The sequence below is a fragment of the Salvia splendens genome, chromosome 17, assembly GCF_004379255.2.
Source record: "Salvia splendens isolate huo1 chromosome 17, SspV2, whole genome shotgun sequence".
NCBI lineage: Eukaryota > Viridiplantae > Streptophyta > Magnoliopsida > Lamiales > Lamiaceae > Salvia > Salvia splendens.
The window spans coordinates 24,424,712-24,439,873 of NC_056048.1; the positions used below are offsets into that span (position 1 = coordinate 24,424,712).

The window sequence follows — 15,162 nt, forward strand, 5'->3', positions numbered from 1 at the left end:
TCTTAAAAGTTGTGAGAGCTAATAAGGGTAAAGCTAATAAGCCAAATCTAATCCTACGTGGCATTATCCTAAGATTTAATTGCAGGCCGAATGCACCCAACCAAACATCATTAATAAAACTTAGTTATCCCTAGTAAAAATTTATCAAATGCCAAGTCCCGTAATTACTACTTTCAAACATAATGGTTCGAACTTTATCATCTTATCACATTCAAACTCGTAGAGAATGTTTATAAAAATGATAGGATAAATTACCCAAATAATTGTTACTTCAATTCCAAATCATTCTATATATTTTTCATTATTTGTGAAATTTTCTGTTAATTTTGGGGAAATTCGAACATTGAATAATATTCGAACAATTTCCCTCTAAACCCCAACAATTGGCAAGTATCTTAAACAAAGATCTAAAAAGTTACTCTATGTCCACCCATCTTTTTTAGTTTGTTCTACTCAAAATGTCCACTTTCTATAAATAAATCTCCCTCTTCTCTGTCGTCATTAAAATATTCAACTTTTTTTTTCTCTACTTACTCCACCTAACAATTCCTACTAAAATCTTGTATCACTCAAGTGGGACGGATAGAGTACTTATGAGCAGTTCATGCATTGATCGAATCCAATTAGCACGAGGCACCGTGCACAAACGTAGATTAACATTGGTGGGTGTGTGGGTGTGGGTGTGGGTGTGGGTGTGGGTGTGTGTAAAAAATGCATTACGTAGTAGACTAGTAGTAGAAGAGGTTTTGGAAAGGCCACGCCACATCACTTTTTTTTATGACTATTGAATTCCAAAACCATTGAACATACCAGGAACGGTTTTCTCCTTCTGGCGTCAGCCCTGACTTACCCCAGCCCTCTTTCCCTCACCAATTTAATACTCCACTAATTCAAGTTCAAATTTTTTATTATATGATAAAACGCAAAAACAGAAATCAAGATATACGTCACTCTGGCTGTTTGTTCAACCAAGAACAAACCAATTTCCCACAATACTAGCTAGTAAGCCCTCCACCGCGCCGTCCCTTAAAACACTATTTGCGGACCTCACTGTACTTTTTTACTCCATCCCTTAATTAAGAGACGGAACTTACAATCTTCCGTCCCTTAACCGTCCCTTAAATTACTATTCATTCAATTTCATTTTTTTATTTTTTTTCCACCAAATTCAATTAATAAAAACACACTTCATTGAAAATAAAATAACATTACAACATACAATTCGTAAAAAAATAAAAAATATATAATTAAAAATCCTAAAAAAATTAAAAATACATAATTCAATTTCCTCCACCAAAGTTTGCCCAAATATGCTCCATGAGATCATCTTGGAGTTGGGCGTGGGCAGAAGAGTCACGTGTCCTTGCCCGAATAGACAATCGTTCTTGTATAAACGGATGCACTCCACTTCGAGGCGGACTATTGGTGGTTGAGCTTCAGGGGGCTTCGGGGTCGAACCAATTTCCCGCCTTGTGCCCTTCGTCTTGGACAATCATGTTGTGCAAGATTATGCACGTATAGGGGTGGCAAATCGTGCGTGTCGGCTCGTTATCGTGTCGACACGATAACGACACGAACACGATAACAACAAACCCGAACACGATAACAACAAACACGAACACGAACACGACACGAAACCCTCAGACACGAACACGACACGAACCCATTAACGACACGAACCAATTCGGGTCAACACGACACGATAACAACACGTACGCGAGATGACACGATAACGACTCGATAACAACACGACCTGATAACGGTTAAACCTATTAAAAATGAAAATAATAAGAATTAATAATATTAAAATATTATTTGTTAACGGATAACACGAACACGACACGGACATGACACAGACACGTATTGTTAACGGATAACACGAATCCAACACGAACACGACACGAAATTTTCGTGTCCTTAACGGGTCGACCCGATAAGGACACGAACTCAATAAGCTCTGACCCAAACCCATTATTTTCGTGCCGGTTCGTGTCGTGTTATCGTGTCGTGTCAAAAATTACCAGCCCTATGCACGTATACATGATGTCGACCATGTTCTCCATGAACCACGAACGAGTCAGGGCTTTGATAATGTTGAAGCGCGCTTGGAGAATCCCGAACGCCCGCTCCACATCCTTCCGAGCAGCCTCCTGCTTCTGCGCAAAAAGCGTCTGCTTTGCATTCACAGGCCTAGCGCACGTCTTCACGAAGGTTGGCCACTTCGGGTAGATGTCGTCGGCAAGATAGTACCCCATTCTATAGCGCTGGTTGTTAACGGTGAAGTTGATGGCCGGCGCTTTACCATCCAAAACTTCGGCGAAGAGGTCGGATTGCTGGAGCACGATTATGTTGTTGTTCGAGCCGGGACCCCGAAGTACGCATGCCAGATCCATAGTCGGTAGTCGGCAACGGCCTCGAGTATAACGGTGGGGTGGGTGCCTTTGTGGCCGCTCGTGTACGACCCCCTCCACGCCACCGGGCAATTATTCCATTGCCAGTGCATGCAGTCGACGCTGCCAAGCATCCCGGGGAAGCCATGCACTTGTTCGTGAAGGCGGAGCAGGAACTTGCAATCTGTCGTGCTTAGATTCCGGAGAAATTCGTCGGTAAATCCTGCCCGGACGCCTTTGCAGAATTGGAGCAAGCACATTCTCTCTGTCTCCAATGTGGAGGTATTCGTCGAACACATCCGTCGTTTGTCCAGCCGCAAGCTGACGGATTGCTGTAGTACATTTCTGCAGCGTCGTGTGGCTGAGACGGCCGACGGCGTCGAACCTTTCTTGGAAGAAATCTTCCCGGCCCGCCAATGTATTTGCGACGTGGAGAAATAGCGGTCGCCGCATGCGGAAACGGCGACGGAAGTAGGTATCTTCCCACGCCAGATTATCGCAGAAGTAGTCGCGGACTAACCTTGCGGCGGCTTCCTCCCGGTTACGATGGATGTAAATCCGGGAGCGTCTTTGGGGTGGCGCGACTTCCTCCGCTTCCCGGCGACGATCTTTTTCAAGTGATTCTTCCATTATTTGACGCATTTGCTCATATGGATCCATTAGATCGATTAAATTTGGGGGAAGAATAAAAGAGAGATAATTTGAGATGAAAATTGGAGAGGAAATGGAGATGATTTGAGAAGAATAGATATGTAGTTGTGTGTGAAATGAGGATGAATTAGGAGTATTTATAGAGTAAAAAAAGATTGGAAACGGCTATAGAAAACGGCACATTACCGTTTTCACAATTTAATTTTTTTTTTTGATTTTTTTTAAAAATGAATTATTGCGTCAGCGTGACGAATCCCACTCACGGGCCGGCGAGTGGGCGTCGCGCATCGCCTGGGAGCTCGCCACGTCGCCTCGGCGCGTGGCGAGACGTCACTCGATTGGTCACTGCGGGACGGGTTGCGGGACGTGCTGGGGACGGGCTGGTGACGGGACGAGACGCTGCAACGCGTCCCGTCCCGGTTCCGTCACTGTGGAACGAAACACGGGCCACCCGCGTAACGCGTTGCGGGTGGCCTAATAGTAAGGCCATTCCCAAGATAGAGTATCTCCCCTAATAACAATAACAAAGTTAATTACATCAGCGTTTTTACATTATTAGAAATTGCATGACCCGCACTCCACGTGAGCCACAAAAACGATGCAAAATATATTTTATAAAATATATCTAGCCAAACTTAGTAAGCAAGATTGACTATATATACATATATTTATGCATAAGATTTTATCCTGTTTGGCGATTTATACAAGTATATGACTAAACATTCACAAAAGTGGGGGCCATATTTTCCTGAGAATACGTACCTTATTTCCGGCATAATAAAATATTCAAGTAGAAGAAATGACTGCCATCCTTTTGTCTTTGACTCTCTCCGGTCACCACCCCTGACTGAAAACATATGTATCAATTCCAGAAGCAACTGATTTACGTACTAGCATGAGAACATAAATGCCTCCCGGCATTAATGCATCCTAGATTCAGTGTAACTGCATAAATTAAACATGAATATTAATTTCTCCAGCTTATAAATAGATAAAGAGCTATCTGTGTATCACCAACTTGCCTATTCGAACGTTAGACAAGCACCAAAAAAAACCAGGTTTAACATGGAAGATAACACTCACCCCACAGCAGATCACCATTTCACAAGCACGATGACACTTGCACAAATGGGTGTAAGCAGTGTACCTGAGTGCTACATTCTCCCTCCAGCCGAACGCCCTACCCTTGAGCAGACGCCACCTTCTACCGTCAGTGCTTTGCCAGTCATAGATCTCTCCTCTTTAGAGAACCCGGTTCTTCAGCCACATGTGATTGAACAAGTGCATACGGCATGCAAGGAATTCGGAGGTTTTCAGGTACGTTAGCAATCACATATTGTTACATAAAAACCGCTAGTTCGACAAAACAGTTTTTAGGTTATACTTCATCCGTCCCAATAAAGATGCCCCACTTCCCTTTTTTGGTATGTCCCAACAAATATGTCACGCTTCTATTTAAAAAAAAAGTACCCTTTTCTCTATTAGTACATTCAGTTATTACTTCGACTACCTTTTCTCTTTCTTCGTTACTGCCCCTGTTACCTTTTCCTTTCTCTATAAATACATTCTATTACATTTTATCTCTATACTTATCAGACTAAACAACACTTTCTAAAATCTTGTAACATCCAATAAGTGGGGCATCTTCATTGGCACGGAGGGAGTAACTTTTTAAGAGTGTTATGTAGTTGCCAGCATATGTATGTTCATATACAGTTAGATGGTATGCATAGTTTAACATCAGCTGTGAGAATGCATTACTATTATATATAAGCGAAAAAAAGTGTGATCATGAAGAATTTCGGTATGTTCACTGAATAATTTCCATATGTGGTGTATTTTATTACCTTCTCACTGCATGAGCAGTCCAAACAAATACGCAATTTGAACTTAAGCACATAATGCATGCAGTTTAATCACTCTATTCTAGGGCCATGCGCTATAAATTTCTTTTCCCCCTGCAGGTGATCAATCATGGAATTCCTGTTTCATTAACGGATCAGGCCCTAGATGTTGCCGCAGATTTCTTTGACATGCCAAATGACACAAAAATGCAGTTTGCCTCTACTAATGTTCATGAACCTGTAAGGTATGGGACAAGTTTAAATCAAGTCAATGATAAAATTCAATATTGGAGAGACTTCATCAAACACTATGCCAATCCAATTTCAACTTGGATTGACTTGTGGCCATCAGAGCCTCCAAGTTACAAGTAAGCAACTCAATGCAGTCCTTACACTTCAAACAATTATAATATGATATCACTGATGCTTCTAACAATTATAATATCCCTTGCTAAGTAAAATATATCAATGATGCTTTCTTATTTAGCCATAATCATCATTATCCCATGTCAAAGCATAAAACATAAGGACTCAAATAGTATGTGCCAATTTTGTAGGAAAAAAATGGGAAACTATGCCAAGGCTTTGCTACTTTTGCATACAAAGCTAATACAGATAGTATTTGAGAGCTTGGGTCAGCAATCAGACTACTTACAGAATGATGTGGAGCAAGGTTCCCAAGTCATAGCAGTGAATTGCTATCCTACTTGCCCAGAACCAAATTTAGCACTGGGCCTGCCCCGACACTCAGACTATGGATTGTTAACAATCATACTCCAAGATCAACAGGGTCTAGAAGTGATGGACAGAAATGAGAATTGGCAGCCTGTTCCATTAATTGAAGGAGCGTTAGTGGTTCAGGTGGGTGATCAAATGGAAGTGCTAAGCAATGGCCGATACAAAAGTATTGTTCATCGAGCAACTGTGAATTTAGAGAAAAAGCGTCTTTCCATTGCTAGCCTTCACAGTCTGGCAATAAACAGAAAAGTAACACCTGCTCCAGACCTAGTGGATGAGCGACATCCCTTGTCCTACAAAGAAGGCAGCTTCGAAGATTTTCTGAACTTCCTTTCAGATAATGACATCCTGGAAGGTAGATACATAGACACATTAAGAAAAAATTCAGACAGCATTTCTGAAGCAAAATGAGTGCTAGTACAAGGTTTATCCATCATTCTTCTAACCGATTCAGATTTCAAAAGCTGGAAAGCACATCAAGATACCAATGGGTAGCACTTAGGTTTGCAAAATTTCTGGAATAACGGCAATGATGGAAGCCAAGTATTGAGTGATATAGCATAATTTAATTTTCTGTCGTGCTAGAAAGATACTGATATGCATTCACAACCGTTACTTCGGTTACAAGTAGTGGGCGTTGGTTACGGATAGTGGAGCTTTAATAAAGTTATATCTAGTCATTATTTTCCAGCACGAGTTATCTTTCTTCTGTCTAGACTTATAATATATGTCCTTAGATATTGAGTGATATAATGTACGGCATTGCCGAGCCTTTCCATTAAGGAAAGAGGGCCTTCTATTGAAGGAGTTATCTTTTATTTCTATCATATTTCCCATTTCATTCACGCAGTGTCAGACAAACTTTCATTCTATTATTTGCTCTAACAGATATGGATACTATAATACGAAATTCGACAAACTTCCATTTGAGCATACCACATCTACTTATTTGTCAATATCTTCCAGAGCTTACAAAGGAAACCTATTAATGATTCACTACATAATAAAAAAATATTCACCCTGGAACGACCTCAAAGATGTGCCCCTTGACAAGAGGCAAGAAGTCCTGATTCGGAAATGTAACTTAAAATATATGAGTATAGCGTGAAGAAGTCGCATGCAGTTTAATTTATCATTGTTTGCTTTCCTTTTTTCATTCTTTCGCAAGGAAAAAAGATTAGAAAAGGCAATCCTACAATCTATTGAATCTATTATTCAACCTTTCAGATTTCCCTGGCTGCGCAATCAGACTCTAAGCTCAGAAAGTGCCGTTGACATTTTTGGTGAGGAAATGCATAAAACCCAACCAGGTGTATGCTCATGCATCAAAAATGTATGATATCATAGAAAACCCAACCATCAAGGGTCAGATTTTACGAGAACTAGATATTTAATAAGTCATCTCTGCAAAGTTAAAATGCGATAAATAACCGTTCTTACTTGGGTGAGCGCAATGTTGATGTACATTTGAATGCTTAAACTAACATCATGATTTATTCATATACTATTGTCCATAGATTCTCCATAAGCACAGGGATTCAGCTTTGGACTAAATATCGACAAATACATACAGAATAAATATCTAGCAGAAGGACAAATAAAATTTTGGATTTTACGACAATGCCACATTGGCAAACAGACAAAGACAAACATTCATATTAAGTATTGAATAATGTGAGCCAGATTTCAAAACACAAACGTATCCCAGCCCTCGTCAATTCTCTTATATTCATCAGCATAATCATATTTATGCTCCCATCACGTATAACATACTGTCTTTCATGAATCACGGTTGTCAGTCTGCATGACTGATATTTTAGGTAATAATACAAGCCATATCCATGCATATATATACAAAGAACACAATGACGGGAAAAATTTCACGTCGGCTTACAATTTACGAGCCTGCAATTATAACTTTAACATCGTTATTCTTGCGATCTTTAAGCTTGTCACGCCTTAATACCTAAAGGGTGAAAACTTGAGAGGGTGTTTGCACTGGATTTGGAGGTGACCTGCCTCTAATATGAATATTAAAGTTGTTCAACAGTACAATTGTCAAAGGGAAAGTAAGGTTGTGAATAAGTCAAGTTATTCGCTAGCTACTCGTATTTCAGTTCGGGAAAATCTCTTTTGAGCTTGTTCAGTGAGGCTCAGTAGCTATGTCAAACTTGAGCTTGACGCTACTCAAAACATTAGCTGTGAGTAAGTTCATTTATGTACTCATGAATTCATTCAAAATATATAGATCTATTAGTTTCGTATCTAACTTATGGAATACCTTTTAAACTTATAGGATATAGGAAAGTTATCATTTTAGTAGATATTACAATTGTTCAACAGGAAAATAATCTCTTTTACAGGAAATCACAGGTGTTTAAAGCTCAAATAAGCTCATGAACCTAAGCAAATTAAGCTCAACCCGAACTCCATTCGTATTGTCGAGCTGAGCTTGAGTTTCACAATACTATACTCGACTGGGTTGCATCCTTCTGAGAGCATAATTTGAAGCCAGATATGGTACCAGTGGCTATGAATGTTAACGATTGAATAAACAAAACCGTGAACTGGATCTCATGTAACAATCATTTTTTATAACATTAAAAGATTTTTAAAAACATCGGATAATGGATCGGAAACGGAAATCTCATGCACCGAATAACCTAGAATTGCAAAATTCAAATACACATAAAAACTTCCGATATTCGTGCATCTACAACAGTCTCATTGCACACTGCAGACTACTGGGAAATAAATGAAATCCATAAACTATCGGCACTCCAAACTGCGAAGATAATCGAGTTTAAGCATTAATAGATGAGCACTAACCAAAGTTCAACGGCGCCTCCGCTCGTCTTCTGTCGTCGGCAGAGCTCAGGCAAGTTCTTCCTGGTTAAGTTTCATCTCCTTTTCGGCCATTTCCGTTTGTTCATGGAGAAGCCACAACTGAATACTAGGCTTTGAGCTATTCATTGGTGGGCCGATCCCCAAAAAGGCCCATCAATTATCATTTCCTATGAGCGTAAATGTAATCATGGAACACAGGTGAAAGTGAGGTAAAAACATACTCCCTCCGCTGATAATTTGTCATCATTTGATTCGGCACAAGTTTTAAGAAATATAATAGAAAATTAGTTAAAAAAGTTAGTGGGACGTGGATCCTACTTTTATATACTCCCTCCATCCCATAAAAATATGGGCACTTTCCATTTTCGTCCGTCTCACAAAAATATGGGCACTTTCCATTTTTAGAAAGTTATATCAATTTAATAATGTAGGTCTCACTATCCACTAACAATACTTTAACTACCATTATTCTCCTCTCGCTTACTTCACTATACCATTCTCTTCATCTCTCTTACTTTATCAATTTTTCTTAATTCCCATGTTGTCCCAAATGCACATATTTTTGTGGGATGGATGTAGTATTAGTTTTATAATAAAATGTGACGGGAAATGAGATAGTGTAATGTGGTGGTCCACTATCAAAAATTGTAAAAGTGAAAAGTGACAAATTTTTATGGACGGACGAAAATGAAAATAAGTAACAAATTTTCAAGAGCGAAGGAAGTACTACTCCAACTCCTACTATACAGTTTTAAATTTAATTACCACCTCTGTCCACAAAATATAGTCTTAGTAGTGACCGTCATAAATTTTAATGTAAAATTATTAAAGTAAAAGAAATATAAAGAAAAAAAATATTGATCGTACAGTTAATGAAAATAGGACTCCTCATTATGGACAAAAAACTTACCAAAAATAGATAAGAGTAATTTTAGTTGACTATCCAAAATGGAAAATGTTGGGTCGTGATGCCTCCGATCTCACACTCACTCAATACGAGAAAATAAAGCACACAACGATGTAACGTGGTTCGGTGATAAACCACCTACGTCCATGATGGATCCGCGAATTTCTGATGTTAGTAAATGCTGGTAGAGAATGAAAATTACGACACAAAGAATTTACGTGGTTCGATTTACTGAAGTAAATCTACGTCCACGGGAAGAAGGGAGGGCAAGATTGTATTGCTTGATCTGGGATTACAGCTTACAACACAGACTTGCTATATGCTATTTTATCTCTAGAGAGCTTAACCCTTTTCTATCTGATCTAAGTTCTATTTATACATTGAACTAAGGTCGTGGTTTGCAGCCCCACTAACAAGATCGTGGGTGAGCAATAACTGCTCAATAACTGCTTCGTACCACTAAATAGATCGTGGGTATAGCGGAGGTCGTGGAGGCCTTTCATGAGTCCACTAACTCCTAGTTCGGTCGAATGCTGAGACCGAACTGCTGGACTTTACCGATCAGCTCTTGCCGATCTGAGAGGAGAGCTTGACTGGTCGGCTTTTACCGAGCTGTAGGCTGAGTCCGAACTCTTTGGTCGTGCCGAACTCTTTGGTGCCGAACAGATACTCTTTCTTGGGCTCTGGGCTGATGGGCCGTCACTGTTATTGGGCTTGCCATTAGGGTTTAGTTCGTACCCCATCACTACCCCCCCCCGAAAAGCGAAGTGAATCACTTCGGCGAGGTGAGTCACTTCGGCATTCTGGATAATGGTAAGGGGGAGGCTGACGTCAGGGGACGTGCCTTGCGCGTGCCTGCATTAAATGCGACAGTAAAATCCGGCCGTTGAATCCTGAAAAGGTGGGATTCGAAACGGCGCAACGATCTCGAAATCTTTCCCGAATCTGATAAATATGCTCCTTTTTCCTCATTTGAACACCTTTGCTGTTGCGTCTTCTATACTCTCTCTTTCTCGAGAAATTTTCTTCCGCTTTCAAGAGCTTCTTCAGACTTTCTTCACCTTCAAAAAGTAAGAAAAATGTCTTCTTCTTCTTCGGAGTCGGGTAGCGGTAGGAAAGGGGATAAGGGGTCTTCTGGCCGGAAAGAGTCCGGGGAGAAGACCGTAGAGTATTTCCATAGTATTTTGAGTAAGGATACTGTGATATCCCTACCCGAAAAATACTTTTTTCCTGGGGGGAAGGCGGTGGTACCTGACGGTGATCATAGGGCTGACTCCCCGCCGGAGGGGTACGCCACCGTGTACGAGGCCTGCTTAGAATGCGGGCTTCGTTTCCCCCTCCCTTCTGCCTTTATAGATTTACTAGATTTTTTTCAGCTTCCTTTAGGCCAAGTGACTCCGAACTCTTGGAGGCACTTGTCGGCCTTCGCTGCCGAACTCCGTAGGTTAGAAAGGGATTTGTCTTTGAAGGCGATCCTTAAATTCTTTCAATTTAAGAGGAAGGGGTCTTGGTTTTACTTGATCCCTTTACAGCCCTTTAGAGCCTTTTGTAAAACGAAGTGGCCGAAGTGGCAAAATCGCTTCTTCTACTATGATAGGACCGCGGCTCCTAGTTTTCCCTGGAGAGGGCCGGAGTCCGTTATCCGTCACCCTCGGCCTGAACCGTTGGACGAGCTCGATGGCGAGCTCAACAAGATTCCCATAGTTAGGAAACAATACACGGAGTCTGAGCTCGTCAAGGGCGACGTCGTGTTCGACATCTCGTCTTCGGACGAAGAGGCCGAGGGTGAGGATTTCTCTTTATCTTTATGCTCTACTGCTTTAACGAAGAAAATCTGACTTTGCTTTCTTGCTTTTTGGCAGTGTACATGCTGAGTAAGGCTAGCCGCAAATCTTCGGAGTCCAAGGAGCCGGAGAGGCCGAAAACCACCAGCTCGGCGTCTGATGCCGAGAGGACTCCGAAAAGGCAAAAAACCTCTTCGGATCCGAAGAAGCCGGAGTCGACTTCGGCAAAGGGGAGGGGGAAGGCCCAGAAGCCCCCGAGAGCGCCAGAGAAAGATGTGGTCTTGGCGCCTCCTTCGGAACATATCTGTGAGCCGTTTTTATGGCCCACGGACTTCGCCGAGGTGAATTCTCTTCTTGATTTTCTGGCCTTGCTTTTTTCCTGTATTTTTTGTGGCCCCTTTGTTGACTTTTTTCTTTATCCATTTTCAGAGGAACGATATGCTCTCCAAGCTCGTCGCCGTCGAACTCTCCAAAGCGTCCAATGACTATGCTGAGATGCAGAGGAAGTTGGCGGCTGCTTGTCATCGGGCCGAACAGGCTGAGGCTAACTTTGAGAAAGCCAGAGCTGCTAGGATTTCGGCCCAGGATGAAGCTCAGTTTGCCAAAAACCAGCTCGTCATCCAGCGAGAGCAGACGAAACGGAGGGATGCTGCCGCCGTGGCTGCCCAGGGGGAGGCTCTCCGTGTTTACACGGAGAAACTCTTTTTGAGCAGCCAGTTCTCGGCCTTTGTCGGTAGTCTGGTAAGGCTAATTGCCGATAAGGGCGAGCAGGGGGCCGACGTCGTGCTGCCTCTGTACAGCCGAGAGATAGCAGCTCGGCTTCAGAATCTGCCGCTCCTTGAGGAGCTCGCTTCATCCTCGGTCCTGCTTTCTGCAGACCGAGTCCGGAGTTGTCGAGCTGATCGGGACGAGAACCTGGAGGCTATCTTTGCCTCCGTGGGACCCGTTTCACCCGCTTCGACTTACAACGGAGAGGGTGAGGCCGAGCCGCTGGAGCTGGAGGCCGAAGTCGAGCGGGCCGGGCATCCGGAGAAGGAAGCCGATCAGGAGGCGGAGGCGAGGCCGGCAGGAGGCGAGGCCGAGGCTGAGGTAGCTCAGGAGAAAGAAGCTGAACCAGACCAAGGAGCCGGAGACGAAGCTGTTGGAGTATGATTTCGTCTCCCTTCTCTTAGTCTAGTTTCTTCCTTGTAAAATGGCCTTGAAGCCCTCCTAGTGTAAAAATTTTCCTTGTGAATGAAAAATTCTCTACACTTGTCTTCGTATAGCTTTTCGTACTCGCCTTTATTCCTGTTGTATTTTACTATCTGCTCGGTACAGCTGCCGAACTAATATAGCTGCTTTGTACTCAAGGAGATGGAGATACTTCACTGGAAACGGCTGTACTCTTCGGCTTTAGACGAAGCTGAGAAAAGAGCTATAGCCGATCAGACGAAGAATGACGAGCTTCTGGCTCGTTTAGTGAAGCTGGAGGCCGATAATAAGGACTTAGAGTCCGATAAGAAGGATCTGGAGGCCGAGCTGAATACGACCGTTGCTGAGAGGACTGCGTACGAGGATTACATCCGTGTGCGCGGGGGATTGACCATATCAGATGTTCAGAGTCGAGTTGACGAACTGTGGGAGGAATATCATGCACTCCGGAGGAACAATGCGCTGGAGAGCTCGGCTTGCCAACAAGTTGTGAAATCATTACGGCGCTGGGCTTCTCGGTACGACATTGTTCTTTCTCGGCGCCCCTCCATAGAAAGATTCCTTCGGCATATCGTGCCAACAGATGCTCGCACTCCAGATCAAGCCTCTGGTTCCCTTGTTCAAAATCCTACTTCCAGTCAACAACGAACTCCGGAACAGCCGGAAACGTCAAGACGAGAACGGGCTCAGGAGCAACCGGTATCGTCAAGACAGGGACGGACTGAAATTCGCCGAGGAGTTGTGACTATGAGCGAGCAGGATCAGCAGATGATTATTGCAGAGACTCTTCATCGCCGAGGTGTTAGGACTTCTCGGGCTCGGGGAAGAGGCATTGGGTCGAGGATAGCATCTCGTCAACCTGCTTATTCTTCATCTGCTCGGAACAACCGAACTCGGCTTCCAGAGGATTTTGCAGATAGGTGGCTTAACTTCAGCAACCCTGGACAGTAGAATAGTCCTTTGTAATAGCGTAACGCCATTTTGTAGGGTAGCTGAGTTGTATGCCGAACAAGATTTGAAAAATGAAATTTTGTTTTCGCTTCTAACACTGTATTTACAGCTTAGCGAAAAAATTTCATCGTACTTGTCCTCGGTCTTATGAAGTAAACTTCTTTGACCGGACTTGGTCCTTGGTCTTATGAAGTAAACTTCTTTGACCGGACTCGTCTTTGGTCTGATGAAATAAACATCTTTGACCGGACTCGTCTTTGGTCTGATGAAATAAACATCTTTGACCGGACTCGTCTTTGGTCTGATGAAATAAACATCTTTGACCGGACTCGTCTTTGGTCTGATGAAATAAACATCTTTGACCGGACTCGTCTTTGGTCTGATGAAATAAACATCTTTGACCAGACTTGGTTTGTGTTCTAATTTGGCGATTTTTGTCGCCGGGATCGAACTTTCCCTTGTCCTAATTCGGCGAGTTTTATCGCGTGGATCGGACTTTCCCATTTAACCGAAGTGGTCTTATGCAGTAAACCTCTTTGACTAGACATGGTCGTCCCCGGTCTTATGAGGTAAACTTCTTTGACCGAACTTGGTCGTCCTAATTCGGCGAGATTTATCGCGTGGATCGGACTTTCCCTTATTGCAGTTCGTTTCAGACGAAGTGCTTATTTCTTAAGCCGAATTGTGGTCTCGTATCTTCCTGAGAAGCTTGGACTCACAATCGTTGGCTTACTGCAGTTCGTTTCAGACGAAGTGCTTGTTAAGCTGAATTGCGGTCTTGTATCCTCCTTGGAAGCTTGGACTCACAATCGTTGGCTTATTGCAGTTCGTTTCAGACGGACTGCTTGTTAAGCTGAATTGTGGTCTTATATCCTCCTTAGAAGCTTGGACTCACAATAGTCTTTAATAATCGATCTAAAAAGGGGATCAGTCTTTAAAGAACGATATACCTTGGTACCATTTGTAAGAGACGACAAGCACATAGAGACAAAACACATAGGGAAAAAATGAAAAAGACGAAAGAAAAAAACTTTAAACTTTTTATAAAACGACAAGTAAAAGGTACAAGTAAAAAACAAACAAATAAAAACATGTACCCCTATGACCGAACTAGACACAAGACAGACTGACCGGACTTTGTCTCTTACAAGTGGAACTTCTTGAGGTTGGAGACGTGCCATGTTCGGGGTACTTGTTCTCCTGACATGTGAGTCAATTTATAAGACCCTTTGCCGAGGACTTCTGACACCCGATATGGACCCTCCCATGTGGGTTCGAGTTTGCCCAGCTTTTCTGCTCGGCTTACTTCGTTGTTTCTCAAGACGAGATCTCCCACTTGAAATTGAAGCTTTTTCACCCTTTGGTTATAATACCGGGCTACTTGCTCCTTATACTTGGCTGCTTTTATGCACGCCAATTCTCTTCTTTCTTCGGCGAGATCTAGTTCTGCTCTCAGTCCGTCGTCATTCATTTCTGAGGAGAAATTTAGAGTTCGGGGACTGGGTACGCCGATCTCCACCGGAATTACGGCTTCAGTGCCATACACCAGACTATACGGAGTTTCACCGTTGGAGGTTTTGGGTGTAGTTCGGTAGGACCATAGGACTTGAGGGAGATTTTCTACCCATTGTCCTTTGGCTTGTTCTAACCGAGCTTTTAACCCTTTCACCAGAATCCGGTTCGTTACTTCCGTTTGTCCGTTTGCTTGGGGATGGGAGACCGAAGTGAACCGCTGTTGAATGTTCAGCTCTTGGCACCAATTCTTGAACGTCTTGTCGGTGAACTGAGTCCCATTATCCGAGATGAGGATGTGGGGTATGCCAAATCGGCACACTATGTTCTTCCAGACGAAGTCCAAT

At 42.7% G+C, this 15,162-nt stretch overlaps 1 protein-coding gene across 1 annotated transcript; it reads left to right on the top strand.

Moving 5' to 3' along the window:
- The first annotated feature begins 4,124 nt into the window (after positions 1–4,124).
- LOC121774515 (flavanone 3-dioxygenase 3-like) lies at positions 4,125–6,034 on the top strand. The gene is made up of 3 exons (XM_042171376.1): positions 4,125–4,358; positions 5,006–5,253; positions 5,443–6,034. Exons 1-3 carry the CDS (start codon positions 4,155–4,157, stop codon positions 6,032–6,034), a joined length of 1,044 nt encoding a protein of 347 aa, XP_042027310.1. The 5' UTR covers positions 4,125–4,154.
- Positions 6,035–15,162: the final 9,128 nt, after the last annotated feature.